Below are 16332 nucleotides of genomic sequence, written 5' to 3'. Positions count from 1 at the left end.
CAGCTTACCTTCTCATGCCCCTTTTTTCCACAGCAAAGGCATGTCCCTGGTGGAGGCCAAGAAGCCTGGCAGGTTTAGCTCAATGACCTTTCTTTTCCACTCTTGAAGCAGGGCCCTGGTGGAATCCTATGAAGCCCCTTTGGGGCATTGGAGCCTTTAAGGGAGTATGCCAAGAACTGGTATTTTCCTGATCTCTTTTGGGCTCTATTTTCTTTCTCTGTTACTATCTTGGTCATTATAGACTTTAAAAGCCATGCTCAGAAGATCTCACTGTGGGGCTTGAGAGCCCTTTTCTGTCTATATAAACTTTTGGAAAAAGACAAAAACAGCATTATTAGCTGGATCAAATAAAAGAGGTAAAAGCTTGCAGGAGGAACAGATTTGGTGTCTCCTTTAAAATTTCAGAGTCTCTCTGCTATTGAATAACTCAGTACATTAGCATTCAAAGGAAATTTTTAACAATACTGTTTCAAAATGATAATAAACTAAACATTACATAAAAAGACATAATCAACAATTATTGCATATTTTCTAAATATTCAAACCAAGATTTTAACATCACAGGGCTATGAAATAGCAGATTAACAAAAGACCTTTGAATATATACATTTTTAACATGAAAAATATTTTTTTTATTTATTCATTTTAGAGAGGAGAGAGAGAGGGAAATAGAGACAGAGAGAGAGAGAGGAGAGACACAGAGAGAGAAGGGGGGAGAAGCTGGAAGCATCAACTCCCATATGTGCCTTGACCAGGCAAGCCCAGGGTTTTGAACCGGTGACCTCAGCATTTCCAGGTTGACGCTTTATCCACTGCGCCACCACAGGTCAAGCAACATGAAAAATATTTTTACACAACAGGGAACCTTGGTACAAAAAGGAAGTCTTTTGGATTTGGCAGGCTATATAATTCTATATTCCTTATTACTAGTACAATTTTAGTACAGTTTACAATAAGAGTATTGTAAACTACTACCCCAATGAATTATTGATTGAGAAAAATAAGAAATGGTCAAAATGCATTCACTATTTTATAACTACTCAGCTAGCAAAGAGATATTAATTTTCTTTTGACCCACAGTAACTTACACTATTAAGTCAACATGAGGAGCGGGATGCCTGGGATTCTTGGTGCCCAAGGGGGTACTATTATGGCTAAAGCAGTGGGTCTCCCGCATGAATCCCATGCCTCCCATATCAGATAACAGTTGTGCCACATGAAGGAACTGGGAAAGGGTAGGGGAAACTTGGAGAGGAGAGAGTCCCACGGGAGAGAGTCAGAACCCTTCTCCCAGTGCTAATTTTGTTCATTTTACACTTATTTTTCCTTCTATAACTTTCTACACATCAGTGGAGGGCAATGAGCCATTAATCCTAACCCATGGAGGGCTCATAGGACCCCTATGTCCTAGGGAGGAGAAGGGGAGAGGTAGCTGGAGGTCCTGTCTCTGATAATCCCATTCCCTATAATCCTGTTACTTATGATCCCAATACTCCTTCTGGAATGTCCTGATAATTCTATCCCGTATAATCCTTTTACTCATGATCCCATCACTCATTCTGGACTGTCCTGATAATCCCATTTTCTATAACCCTATTAATTATAATTCCATCACTTATTCTGGAATTGCAATTCATTTCAAAGAACTGATAACCAGCAAGGTCCACACTCATGGTTTGTTAATTCTTAAATCCTTTTACCTGGCCCTGTTCTTTTTCCTTTTCTAAGATTTTCTAAACCAAAGTTCTAATCTTTAATGCTATTCCTACCCTGTATTTTCCAAATGGGTAAAACTTCTTTTGGTCAGTAGGTGGATATCTCAAACTAGTTTCTATTCTATCTTTTCTCTAGTCACTTCACCCTTAGTTGTCCCTGCCAGTTTACTCCAGCGCCCCTGCCCCGCTGCTCCCCCCACAGCACGTCCAGCCCTGCTCTTCTCTCACCCAGACCGCTTACTTGCCAGCCCTTCGCCCCAGAGGCTAAGGAAACACTTCAAACTGCCCAGAGAGAAGGCAGGAATTAGCACACTAATAAAAGCAAGAAAGTTAAGTCAGACTGTTAACTAGTACCCAGAATAAAGAGTGTTTGACTATAGAGGACACAAGACAAGAAGTAGGAACCAACAGAAGAGAGTAATTTCTTCAGGGGAGAAGTCAGGTAGAGTGCCCTGAAGCTAGAGGTCTTTGGATCCAAGAAAAGATTTTTTATATTTTTCAGGCTTGTTTTACAAATTTTCTTTTACTTTTAACCAGAAATTTCCAATTTTGCATGCAAAAATTCAATTCAGGCCTTAAAAACAGACACAGTTACACATTAAACAAAGACTTTACATACACAAATTATAAATCAAGAAATGTACATGAGCATGCTTCACTTATTCCAATTAAAATCATACTAGAGATATTTTCTGACAAAGAGACAAAACACACAACCACACAGCTCAATAGACAAGGGAAGGGGTTCCACTTTCAGGGGCTTCTCAGATGCTCTCCCCGCCATGTTCCTGGAACTTCGGCTTAGGTGCCAGAAATTCCCACTCATTCAACAATCAGTCAGGGCTCTCAAACAGAAACAAGGAAAGCAAAGAACGAGATCTCGACAAACACAAAGTCCTGAGATGGAACTGATCAGCTCAGTATTAACTCAGTCCCTACTAGGTCTCTTCCTGAGGACACCACTAAATGTGTCCACTCAGGTTCTCTGAGAGCACAACTAGGTGCCTCCCAAACCTAAGGCGGGGGACCAACAGACTTCCTATCGACGCCTCGGTCTTTGGAGAGTATAGATCTAGATAGACTAGTTTCAAACAGCAAAGTAGTTGGCCCTACCTACACACTGGAGTTTCAAATCAGCAAAGCAAAAGATCTGTTCTACCTACACCTCTGGAGTTTCAAATTAGTAAAGCAAAAAGGTTTGCTTTACCTATACCTCCAGGGTTTCAAATCAGTAAAACAAAAGATTTACCTCACCTACACCTCCAGAGTTACAAATTAGCAGAGCCACAAATCTAGATTGGCCACAATTCTAGATTGACCTTACCTACAAGCTTACCAGAGTTTCAAATCAGCAAAACAGGAGATCTGCCTTACCTACACACTAGAGTTACAAATTAGTAAAGTCACAAGTCTACTTTACCTACACCTAGTCCCAGACCAGTACCAGTCCCAAACAGAAAAGCAAAAGCAAGAGTTCAGAGGAAAGCCAGAAAATTCAATAAAGCAAAAAGAGTTGCTTTACCTGCCTCCTTGATTTTTCTGTCGAATTGTCCAAATTGTGGAATTTGAGAACTGAGAGGCGTCTGCCGGAGAACTGCCCAAACCCACAGGAAAACTTGGAGCCCTGAAATCGCCTCAGGGCGCCTCTCCTCGAGATTCAAGCAGGGTTGGGCAGCTCCCTAGTGAGATCGTCTGATTCGGGGTGTCTCTACCCAGTGACGCAAAACACTGGATCCTGGACAAGCCCCCAAATGTTGTACAGTACCATACCCCAGATTCTGAAAGGCACCGTACCTCACTCCATTGGGTTTTAGTAGAGACACCCAGTCCAGATGAAGTTTGAAGAGCTTTATTGAAGGAGGATATTTGTTAAATATGCCCGCTGCATATGGCTGACACGGGGCATAGCAGACCCAGATTGTGCAGGCTGAGTATATTTCAGAGACTAGTTATATACCCTTTGACTACATACAGGTTGCGGGGAGCATGACAGGATTAACATTTAACAAGATTTACATTACAGCCCTGGCCGGTTGGCTCAGCGGTAGAGCGTCGGCCTGGCGTGCGGGGGACCCGGGTTCAATTCCCGGCCAGGGCACATAGGAGAAGCGCCCATTTGCTTCTCCACCCCCCCCTTCCTCTCTGTCTCTCTCTTCCCCTTCCGCAGCGGAGGCTCCATTGGAGCAAGGATGGCCCGGGCACTGGGGATGGCTCCTTGGCCTCTGCCCCAGGCGCTAGAGTGGCTCTGGTCGCGGCAGAGTGACGCCCCGGAGGGGCAGAGCATCGCCCTCTGGTGGGCAGAGCGTCACCCCTGGTGGGCGTGCCGGGTGGATCCTGGTCGGGCGCATGCGGGAGTCTGTCTGACTGTCTCTCCCCGTTTCCAGCTTCAGAAAAATACAAAAAAAAAAAAAAAAAAAAAAAAGATTTACATTACATTTAACAAGATTAACATTTGTCCAGGAGATTTACAAAGAAAGTTAAAACTTTCAAGGTAATACAATGTTGGACAGATAAAATATATTATGCTCACTTTGTTAAAGATGGCGCTGCCCACATGGAAGCCTGTTGCCCAGGTGATATAAATGTGTGTTGAGGGTGGGCTGAAGGCAGACAGGATCTTTGTAGCCTGGGGCTTGGTTTTAGGACTAAGCCTTTCCCACCCTTTTTGATGTGGGGTGGTACAATCCCATCATGCCCCAGATAAGTGACTTTTTATTAGAGACTTCCCTATTTTGTATGTTGGATTAAGGGTTTTGATTTCTGCACTATAAAATGGGGGCAGAATGGGGGCTTGCTCTCTCCGTTCCTGAGATTAGCATTAGAGAGCGGAGCAGAGAAAGGCCACGTGGAGGAGGCCAGAAAAAGCAGCTAAGATAGTGGAGAGCTGAGTGAGAGGCCATTTTGTGCAGAGTTTGTGCAGGGAGAAGGAAGGAGATGGGAAACAGAGGTGAATAAGGCTGGTGAGCTAGAAACCTTTGATTCTAGGAAACTGGATAAAGTCAGTAGCTTTGTGAGCACTGAATGAGTGGGTTTTGGAGCCCAGTGTGTGTTTTTACTTGCCCGCCGGGTGCTCATCAGCTTTTGGCTCCGTTTCTTTACCCACTATCCGAATTCAATGCGAACCAGCATGGGCCAGGCGGCTCTGATGGTGGCCATGGCTACTGGCTTCACATACAATCAAAGACATTCACAAATCCTTTTATTATCTATCTATCCTCCTTTGCCTAGAGCAGTGGTAGTCAACTTGGTCCCTACTACCCACTAGTGGTTGTTCCAGTTTTTTTTGTTTTTTTTTTTACAGAGACAGAGAGTCAGAGAGAGGGATAGACAGAGACAGAGAGATGAGAAGCATCAATCATCAGTTTTTCCTTGTGACACCTTAGTTGTTCATTGATTGCTTTCTCTATGTGCCTTGACCGCGGGCCTTCAGCAGACCGAGTAACCCCTTGCTTCAGCCAGCAACCTTGGGTCCAAGCTGGTGAGCTTTGCTCAAACCAGATGAGCCCACGCTCAAGCTGGCAACCTCGGGGTCTCAAACCTGGGTCCTCCGCATCCCAGTCCGATGCTCTATCCCCTGCGCCACCACCTGGTCAGGCCAGCTTTCATAGTGGGAAGTAGCGGAGCAACCAAAGTATAAATAAAAAGATAGATTTAACTATAGTAAGTTGTTTTATAAAGACTTATTCTGCCAAACATAGCAAAAATCTGACATAAAGTACTTGGTAAGTAATTATTATTATATGCTTTAATTTGCTATAACTCTGCTTTATAAATTTTATAAAGTAAAGTTACTTCCCCACTTTATAAATCACCATTACTGTGAAACTGGTGGGCAGTTAGAAAATTTTACTACTAACAGAGATACAAAAGTGGGAGGTAGGTATAAAAAGGTTGACTACCCCTGGCCTAGAGGTTCACGTTAATCTCAGGATTCCAGGAAGAGTGGGAGAGCTAAGATCAGTGTAGGGTGGTATGTAAATTTTGCCTCTTATTGGAAGCAAAAGGGAATTCCTCAGTTAACCTTAATCCTTTCGGAGAACTTAAAACCAAATGACCCTAGTCATCCTTGTAAGTCAGGAGACTTCTATATTCTTTTTTCTTCATTTTCCAAAGAAAGGACAGGAAAGTCTGACCTTTTCCTCCTAGAATATCAATATTAATTTTGCAGCTTTTTGGTACCTTACAACACTGGTAGCTATCTTGTGTTTTCTCACGAGCATCTCAGTTTCAGGAATGATTAAAGGCCTGGCAGTCTGTCACTGGGACATAGGGAAGCCAGTCTTGTCCCTGAGGAGGAGGCTCCTTGGGAAACAGCAGCTGACAGTCCTGCATGGCTATTAATCAAATAAGTTTGTAAATAATGATATATATGTTTGCTCGCTTCTAGTTTGCATTGGTTGTGGGGGGACAGGCTGTAAGCAGGCAGGATTCTTATAGCTTAAGGCTTAGTTTTAAGACCAAGCCTTTTCCACACTTTTTGATGTGGGGTGGTGCACTCTCATGAGGAATCCCATTATGCCTCAGATAAGTGACTTTGTATCAGAGATGTTCTTGTTTGTATATTGGAGTAAAGGTTTTGATTTCTATTCTATAAAGTGAGGCAGACCAGGAGCTTGCTCTCTCTCAGTTCCTGAGATTAGCATTAGGGAGGAGAGCAGAGAAAGGCCACATGGAGGGGAAGAGAGGCAGCCAAGATGGCAGAGTGCTGAAGGAGAAGCCAGTTTGTGCAGAGTTTGTGTAGAGAGAAGGAGATGGGAAACAGAGGTGAATAAGGCTGGTGAGCTAGAAACCTTTGATTCTAGGAAACTCAGATAAGTCAGTGGTTTTGGGAGCCCTGAATAGAAAGGGAAGTGTTTTCCCACTGTGTGTATTTCTTGCCCACCGGGTGCAAGCTAGGATTAAAGCTGATGGCCCACCAGTTCTTGGCTCCGTTGTTTCATTACTGTGTGTCCGAATTTAATGTGAACCTGCATGGGCTAGGTGGCTGTGATGGTGGCCGCAGTTACTGGCTTTACAACAGCCCAGCTGACTCTGCCGCTGGGCAAAGCAGGACGGGGAGAAGCTTTGATTGTATGTGAAGTCCTCGGGTGTGCCTGACTCCCAAACTGCCTGTCTTTGAGGCTGTTATTTATCCAAATAAAGAGCAGCAGTGGTTTTGCTGACCATCTCAGATTTCTGAGTTATGTCCATTGGCCGGCTGGCTGGCTGACTGACTTGATATTTGAACTGAAAACACAAAGGTATTCCTTTGAAATGGAGCGTTCCTGTGGGTCTCCTGGCTGTCCTGGAGATCCTGTTCGGAAGGCAGCTCCTCCCCACTTTTGCAGATAACAGTAATCTGGCCTCTCTCTTGTACCACTCGCAACATTCAGTACCGATGACTTTGTTCAGGTATTTCTGGACTTGATTTTAGATGGAAATAATATTAATCTTAGTGATTCTTTTTTTTTTTTTTTTTCTTCATTTTTCTGAAGCTGGAAACAGGGAGAGACAGTCAGACAGACTCCCGCATGCGCCCGACCGGGATCCACCCGGCACGCCCACCAGGGGCGGTGCTCTGCCCCCCAGGGGGCGATGCTCTGCCCATCCTGGGCGTCGCCATATTGCGACCAGAGCCACTCTAGCGCCTGAGGCAGAGGCCACAGAGCCATGCCCAGCGCCCGGGCCATCTTTGCTCCAATGGAGCCTTGGCTGCAGGAGGGGAAGAGAGAGACAGAGAGGAAAGCGCGGCGGAGGGGTGGAGAAGCAAATGGGCGCTTCTCCTATGTGCCCTGGCCGGGAATCGAACCCGGGTCCTCCGCACGCTAGGCCGACGCTCTACCGCTGAGCCAACCGGCCAGGGCTATCTTAGTGATTCTTGAACCACTGCCTTCCTTTGAAGAGAGCTCAAGGAAGGTCAGGCCTCTACACTGACTCCCTAACATAGGGCACAGAATTGTTCTGGTACTTCACTGACTCCTGCCGTGTTCTTCAATCCAGGTAGGACCCTTGAAGTCTCCGGGTCCCAGTCCTTCAGCTGTGAAAATGGAGAGTATATTTATTTGGTGGGGATGAGCTGGGAATTAAATAAGAGAATTCTAGAAAACATTTGGTAAACAGGAAGCTTCCCGAAATATGAGTGTCCTTTCCCTATTTCCATCTTCTCCGAGCAGCTTTGGTTGAAAATGTTTACCAAGAAAGAAATTCTAGATAATTACGATTCCCCCCCCAAGTGTAATAAAATCAGCTTTCTGAAATAGGATTTAACCAAGCCCACGGCTGAGTGGATGTTTTGATGTGAGCTTCTGTAGAAGGTGTTCTCTAGTCTCTGAGAAATCGTTCTCGGAGAGTGGTTTCTTGGCCAGCAGGTCAGCATCACCTGGTGACTGGTTAGAAAGACAGATTCTTGGGCCTCTCCCAGAGCTGGGGCATCGGACAGCCTAGAAGTGGAGCCCAGTGCTCTGTGCGTTAGCAGGCCCTCCAGATGGGTCTGATGTACGCTGAAGTGGGAAGCACTGTCCTAGAGAAACTTGCTGGCTGGGTCGGAGAACTACCCATTGCCCAGGGCACTTGGCACTGCTCCACCTCTTGTACTTCCTGCTTTGAATCCCTAAGAAAGGAAACTTTCTTACCCAGGAACATTCTGCTCATTCTTTATGGACTCACTTAAATCTCACCGCTTCAGAGAAGTGTTTCTCAACTCCCCTAGCCAGAAGAATCTTACTCTTCTGTAGGTTCCAGGAGTATTTGTCTGTTATACTCATTTGATAATTGCCAAAGTTGTTCTTGCTTTGTCTTATTTTGAATATTAATGTACAGGCTGCTTTCTACTTACTAGAATGTAATTTCTTCAAAGGTAGAAATTACGCTTTACAGATCCTTTTTCATCATTAGCCTTAATCCTGTGCTTTGCCTATATACTGTCTACTCAAAAACATTTTGTGGACCTACAGAATATTATAATTGGAATGGACCTTAAAAACAGTCAAGATTACTCTGGTTGCAACAGGGCAACAGCCCAGATGGGCAGAGTTGCCCCCTGGTGGGCATGCCGTGTGGATCCCGGTTGGGCATATGCGGGAGTCTGTCTCTCTGCTTCCCTGTATCTCACTTCAGAAAAAAATAAAAAAAGTCAAGATTAGACTTCTTTTTTTTTTTTTTTTTTTTTACAGAGAGAGAGTCAGAGACAGACAGACAGAAACAGAGAGAGATGAGAAGCATCAATTATTAGTATTTCATTGTGACACCTTAGTTGTTCATTGATTGCTTTCCCATATGTGCCTTGACCACAGACCTTCAGCAGACTGAGTAACCCCTTGCTGGAGCCAGCAGCCTTGGGTCCAAGCTGGTGAGCTTTGCTCAAACCAGGTGAGCCTGCGCTCCAGCTGGCGACCTCGGGGTCTTGAACCTGGGTCCTCCGCATCCCAGTCCGATGCTCTATCCACTACACCACTGCCTGGTCAGGCAAGATTAGACTTCTTATTTATAGTTAAAAACTTGATGTTAACACCTGGTCCAGAGCACAGATTCCATGGTTCCCTGTTTAGTGTTCTTCGCACTTATCACGCTGTATTGATTGCAAAAAGACACCTGAAGAGGGATTTGGGACCCTGGTCCGGTCCACACGAGCAGGTACTCTTATGCTCTCTGCCACAGACTCCAGCCAAACCCAGGGGAAACAGATGGATTTTCAAAGGTATTCATTTAATTTATAAACATGGAACCCTTTAAGTTCTTTTATAACTAATGAGAATGAGGAAAGTTTATGTATGTAATTATTTAATAAATGACATCTATCCTCAGTCTTACACAAGAGACGTTTCCTAGTTCACTAGTTCAATAGACCTGGGATACCCATGGAACTTCTTTTGGCTTCAAAAGTTTGTTAAGAGGAGATCAAGTGGCTCTTCTGGACCCAGGAAGGGTCAGCACGAGGACTGTTTCGATCTAGATTTCTATCATCGGTTTTTGGGGTTTTTTTTCATGTTTATTTTGAGGGAAAATTGAACTTGGTGGATTTGTTGAATTATTGACCTTCAGTGTTATCCTCAGGGGCTCTTCCTTCTCACAGCCGTTTCTTTTTTTGACACATTGGCTAGTATTGTTCAGCCAAGGATCAAAATAATGACACCACTAAAAAAAACTTCCATCAGAGGCTATCTATGAAATCCCCTTCGAACGGGCTCTGCTGACGGAGCTCACAGTGTGCTGTGTGTTTGTTCTATTACCTGGTAAAGAAACCAGCGCATATCCTGCTGCAGTCAGTGTAAAAACCGAGCAGACTGCAGGCAGAGGGCTGATTCCAGAGGGTCACTGTTAGAACACAGGTGCCCGGAGTGGGTTTCAGGAGAGCTGTGAGGAAGGGAGGAGGCAGGCAGGGACAGAAAGCCAGTCGGAAGGGGTTGAGCCCGCCCAGGACACCTGCTGTTAAGAAGCTGAAGCTTCTTGACATGTTAGAAAGGGTTTAATGAAAGCAAGCAATGGAAGTCCCAAGGTTTGAGTAGCTACATTGTGAGAGAACAGTGAAAGACCAAGAATAGAGGACCATTTGTTTTCCAACTTGGTATCTACCATTCATCAGTTTGTTTACCACCATTTTCTCTACTGGTCTTTGAAAAATATGTTTTTTGTTTTAATGAGAGAGACAGGAAGGGAGAGAAATAAGAAGCATCAACTCATAGTTGTGGCACTTCAGTTGTTCATTGATTGCTTTCTCATGTGTGCCTTAACTGGGGTGGGGGTGGGCTCCAGCCAAGCCAGTGACCTTTGGGCTCAAGCCAGCAACCATGAGGTCATGTTTATGATCCCAAACTCAAGCCAGCAACCCCGCACTCAAGCCAGCAACCTCAGTTGTTTTGAACCTGGGTCCTCAGCGTCCCAGGTCAACGCTCTATCCATTACACCACCACCTGGTCAGGCATATTTGTTTTTCTACACTACAGCTGTAAAGCATAAAATTCTGTATAGAGCATCATCAATTTGTTGTTTTAAGTTTAGTTATGTTGAAGATATGTTATATCATCAAACTAATATATCTTTTTAATTCTTATTGTGGTGATTACCTAAAGCTATGTAATATATCAACTTTTTTCACTTACAACATAATCAACTTGATCAATTTCTCTAATGGAAGTTAAGAGGGACATAGGGCAAATGATAGAGATGGAATGCCTCTGTCAGAAATTCAGCATATCTGAAAGGGGTGGTCTCAGAAGTGTTACCAGTAGCAGAATGGGGGTCATTATAGTAACAAGTGTTAAGCAGACAAGGCCCAGATATTTTATCCCATTAGTAAATTGGTATCTGTGACTAATGAAAACATCTGTGTGTATATATACATATATGTGTGTATTTATATATATATAACATCACTAGTGATGAAGTGGTATCTATAGAGTGATAATTAATGATACATAGCCCTGGCCTATTGGCTCAGTGGTAGAGTGTCAACCCGGCATTTGAATTTCCTGGGTTGGATTCCCAGTCAGATCACACAGGAGAAGCAACCATCTCTTCCTCCCCCCTCACCTCCCCCTTTCTTCCCCTCCTGCAGCCATGGCTCAATTGTTTTGAGCAAGTTGAGCTCGGGTGCTGAGGATGGCATTGTGGCCTCTGCCTCAGGTACTAAAAAAATGGCTCTGATGCTGAGCAATGGAGCAACGTCCCCAAATGGTCAAAGCATCACCCCCCAGTAGGCTTGCCAGGTGGATCCCAGTTGGGATACATGTAGGAGTCTGTCTCTCTGCCTCCCTCCTCTCACTAAAATTAAAAAAAAAAATACTGGTACATAATATATAAATACATGTATATATAATATAAGCATAATGTATACTAAATATGTATATTATTTGAATAGAATGTATTAATTATATAACTAATATGACTAATTTTGAAGGAAGAAGATAAAACCTACTAGTAAGTCACAAGTACCCAGGCAGTTAGATCCTAAGCCCACTGATATGCCCCAGTTATTGTTTGCTTTGCTGTGAAAACCTCACCTGTCAGTGAAACCAGCGAGGTATTTCTCCAGCAGTGTTCACCATGCTACACACAGAAGGCCAAAACTCAAACAAATAAACCCTCAGTAATCCGGGAGGGAAGGCCTGGGGAACACGATTCCTCTCAGAGCGGCTCCCACAGTCCTGGAGGACACGCGGTTTCACACTTGAACAGTGAAGGGAGCAGCGACACTGCGGCCTGGCTGAGGACAGGGGTTCCTGCTGCTTGAGTTCCCAGCTCCCTACCCATCCACTTCCTGCCCACTTAGATGGGTGTGTTGATATGCCACCTGTGTGTTTCTGAGGCCCGTAAGATGAAATCACAATCGAAAAACTGTGTAAACTGCAAACTGCTGGATGATTATCATGTGTGTATGTGTGTGTGTGTATGTGTGTTCAAGTAATCCTTTGTACAATAAAAAAGGTTATAATTAAATCAAGCCACATATTCTGTAGTGCAGAAAGTATGTTGACAAGTTAAATTGGAGTTTAGAGAACTGTCATAAAAAGACAAATACAGCCTGAGGCACTGAAAGTTGTATTTGGGTGACAGAGATGACTTACTAACAACAAAGCGAAAAGCAGCAAAGGGGTTCCTGTGGGGGACCAGTGTCCATCCAGGAAATGGGCAGCATGCAGAGATGGAGGAGACTAGTGGGAGGGCGTTATTTGCACCATCTGTAATGAGTGGTAGAAAAAAGTTATCATCTTACAAACTAACTATTTTAGGTACAAAAGGAATGGTTGTCCTTGGCCTGGATAAGGCAGGAGTATCCCAACAGAAGATTTAGTATCAGTGAGGGAGGAACATTTTTCTTTTATCTGTCCTGCAGCTCTGTAGTTACTGACTGTGGCTTAGAAGTGAAGTGATTTATCTAACATTACCTCTTTACTCTGTTCCAGACTGAATCTTTAATCACCACTGGCCACAATACGAGGTCATTCAGGTCTGGTACTGGGGGGCTCAGCAGAGTCCCCTGTGTCAAAATATTTGTGTAAATAACACTTATCTTAAATATAGCCATAAATTAATCACCGACTGGACCACCTCTTCCCTGAGAATTAAGTAATTTTGGCAACAGTCATTCTTTCTCATGTCTGGAAGACATTTCATTCATGATCAGATGAAATATTAATAGGTTCACTAAGACCTCACAAATGACCATCATTCCAATTTTAACAGTGGAAGCAAGATGAACTGGAAATGTTTTTTTAACATCATGGTCTTTTCCATCTGCAATGTGGTCTTCTTGTTGGTAGGCACATTTTAGGTTTTCCTTTAGCATTATTTAATTTTGTGAAAGCCAATAAAGAAATTAATAAGAAAATGGAAATCGGAATAAACTTCTCAAGACTCTCAGCCTTCCCAGGGCATAAAAAGTATTTCCTGTTGAGGTAATGCTGAATATATTAGCATGTTGCTTTTTAAATAGTAATTCAAAAGAAAGAGATCGCTTCCCCTTTGCTAAAGTGCTGGTCAGTCAGTGACAGGAAGGGGAGAGTGAAGAGTGGGACCCTATACACAGCTGGGAGGAGCAGGTTCACAAATGCTGTGGCATCCCAAGGGTGGCCCCTCCCAGGAGGGTCCAGTGAAGGAAGGAAACCTGAGTGTGGGGTGTTCATGGTTGGGCTGCGGTGACTTCCCCTGAAGTCCCCTTCTCTGGCAAGTGCAAGCCACTCCAGTGGAGCCAGTCCTGCCTGGCACAGGACTTTGGGAAGTCTGCCTCCCTGGTTCCTCAGGCAGCACGGAGGCTGTTGAATCCCTCCCCTTTCCTATGGGTGAGCTCCATGCCTCTTGCTCAAGAGCACTGAACTTCTGATTCACCTCAGGGTTGGACGAGCTTTCAAAGTCCTGATGGTGAATTACAGCTCCGGCCCTGAGGGAACCGTGTGCCTTCTGGAGACAATGCCCGAAGCCTTGAAAGTGAAACCCCACAGGGAAGGGGAGATGGGAGAGGCGAGCCAGGCCCTCTCTCACCTTGCACCCACCAGCCAACTGGTAACAGGGTCAACAGAAGCCACCTGTCCCTGAAACAGCGGACGTGGGCTCATGTGCTGAGCAGGGCACGATGCACTTAGCCACACAGCGGTGAGCTGAGTGCTGCTGTTTTCTGGGGAGGGGCCACGACCCAGACACTCACATTCGTTCCCTTTACAAGCAGTCCTGCACGTAGAAACAGCGGCTAATTCATACAGGAGCCCTGATCGTTAAGATGTCTTATGCCAAAAGCAGAGTCTTCAGGAATGGATCGGGGCGGAACCACGGCTTAATCAGACAAGGGGGGCCAGCCCTCCTCCCCCTTCCTGGAAAGCTCACGTTGGACCGAAGAAACAAAACCTGCTAAATGTATACCAGATGCGTTGAGGGCTGACGGTGCGTGCTTCCCATACTCAGGCAGGAAATAACAAACTCCTGCTGATTAGATTAAAAATCAAAACAAGGGTTTTTGCATTCCTTCTCCTCTTTTCTGACCTCTTAGGTGGCATCTGTTACAACCACTTCATCCAAATATTGTTTCTAATGAGACATCCTAGGAGGGTGGCGATGTCATGTGCTTTCTCCTCCCCCCTTAATAACCACAAAGCATCTCAATGGCTGTAAACAGTATTTGAGAAAGCCTGCAATACTGACTGAAATTGAACTTGAGAGACGTCATGGAATTCTTTTGGTCAGCAAGAACAACCTCTAAAAGCCTGAAAATGTTTGAAAAATGTGCAGGCTGCCCAGAGTGTGGTCATGGGGTGTGGCCTGAGCCTGCGGAGTCTTCCAGCCCAGCATTTTGAGTGACTTTCACTGGATTGCCACTTTGTCATTCCACTCCGTCCCCAAGGGCTCAGAAAGCATGCCGGTGACTCACAGAGCTACCTGTAAGCTAAGGAAATGCCTTTTTCCTCCCTCATCTTTTGCTAGCAATGTGTTAATACCTGCCCTTCTTTGAGTCCTGCACAAGCCACTTCTTGTCGAGAACACACACGCCCCTGTGCCTGTTAACCAGGAAGAGGACAGCTGCTCTGACGCGGTTGCCCGTGGAGGTTTCTGAAGACAACCCTGGCCTCCTCCTCCTCCTCCTCCTCCTCCTCCTCCTCTGCCTCCTCTGCCTCCTCCTCCTCCATGCTGTTGAGGGTGGGGCAGAAAGGCTCTGGTTTCCTCTCTCAAATCCCCTCTCGGCTTAAGCATTGGCTGGCCCCATCTAGCTCTCCTCTCCTTCCAGGTATGTTTTCCAGATGGTGGACAGCAGAGCCTGCCTGGCACTGCGTAGGGCTGATTAATGCCTCCTATCCAAAGTTCAGCTAGGTAAACTGGGCTGGTTAATGAATAGACAGACAGCCTCCTCCCTCTTGTTTTCCCTCCGGTGTTATAAACCAAGGGAATTGGCTCACGTTTCCTTCCGATGCCAATCTAGAGACTTCACAAGTCAGGCAGCAGCGGGCATGAGCGCTGGTCTGTCCAGGCTGCCCCAGCGGCACCCTCCCTCCACGGGCGCTGACCCGGGAGTCGGTCCTCAGGATAATTTGCAGGTTGGGTTTTCTGGTGGATTCCGTTGCTAGTGGCCGGTTGTTTGCTGGCTTGAGCTATCCTGTTTGCCTTAGTGAATCTATGTTTTCTCCATTGTTAACCCATCTACCTAGGCTTCTCAGAGTTCGCTCGCTGGTGTGTTTCCATGTAAGCTGTTGTTAAAGGACTGAGTCACCCATGCTGTAGCCCGTGGTTGGATGTGGCCTGAGGTTATTTAGTGACTAATTTCCAAGGGGAGGGGAAATTGGCTTATCATAGGGAGGATGACTTTGTATCCATGCTTGTGGCAGCTTTTTCTAGAAGACTGACTAGAACAGGATGGTCCTGACTGGGTGCAGTCGCTCGAGCTGGGGGCAGAGCAGGACCTGTGTCCTTCAGGAGTTCTCTGAAGAGAGGGCTGTCCCAAATATCCAAGTGTGGAACTGAGGATTTGGATGAAGCCAGCAAACAAAGAAACCATGTCACTGGGAGCCCAGCCAATGTGATTTCTCACGGCGTTAGTTACACAGGTGATTTCTGTAAGAAACAGTAAGTGGCTTTTAATTCTTTCTGAGTTAAAAAGGCTCCTAAGAATCCTCTCTTCAGTTTTTCCGGTTACTTCATTGTGTGGTTTGATTGAGTGGGATGTTTACAAATTCTAGACTTCAAAGGGTGGGGTTTGAAATAAAATAAACTGTACATAATATTCCCTTTCTGCAAGCAATATGTGTATTTTAAATGCTCCACAAAAAGACATGATTACATGAGACAGTTTCCCAAAATGATTTGAAATAAACATTTTTATATGCTAGATAGTTTTTTCCCAGAAATAATTGTAAGATGTTTCCCCCTCTTATCCTACATTCAAGAAACTTCTCAATGAGTAATATTTGATTTAACTTACAGTGTCTTGGGGGAAAAAAAAAAAAAAAAAAAAAATATATATATATATATATATATATATATATATATATATATATATATATATATGTTGGGATTTCTAGCTCACACTTTAGGCAATTCATTTGAAACTGCCCTAGATTTTCTTCTGGTCTTTAGGAAGTTCAGGCCCAGCAGCATGTTGGGCTGTGAGCTGTGGTCAGGAACAGCAAACGCCCTTAGCCAGGGCCATGGTGCTGGGCTC

General features: G+C 44.8%; 1 protein-coding gene across 22 annotated transcripts in view; it reads left to right on the top strand.

The window, feature by feature from the left end:
• KIAA1217 (KIAA1217 ortholog) overlaps positions 1-16332 on the top strand; it is a 623712-nt gene that overhangs the window by 528786 nt on the left and 78594 nt on the right. The window contains exon 1 of one of the 22 annotated variants that reach the window (XM_066233567.1): positions 15093-15211. The exons of 19 other annotated variants lie outside the window; for them this stretch is intronic. In XM_066233567.1, coding sequence (XP_066089664.1) covers positions 15125-15211 — 87 coding nt within the window. In that variant the 5' untranslated portion in view covers positions 15093-15124. Of the gene's footprint in view, positions 1-15092; positions 15212-15291; positions 15738-16332 lie in introns of those variants that run through there. 2 more of the 22 variants (XM_066233569.1, XM_066233568.1) reach the window with 2 other exon arrangements.

The sequence above is a fragment of the Saccopteryx bilineata genome, chromosome 5 (assembly GCF_036850765.1).
Source record: "Saccopteryx bilineata isolate mSacBil1 chromosome 5, mSacBil1_pri_phased_curated, whole genome shotgun sequence".
NCBI classification, from domain to species: domain Eukaryota; kingdom Metazoa; phylum Chordata; class Mammalia; order Chiroptera; family Emballonuridae; genus Saccopteryx; species Saccopteryx bilineata.
Note: the sequence above shows the minus strand (reverse complement) of the source record. Positions and strands in the feature narration are given on the sequence as shown.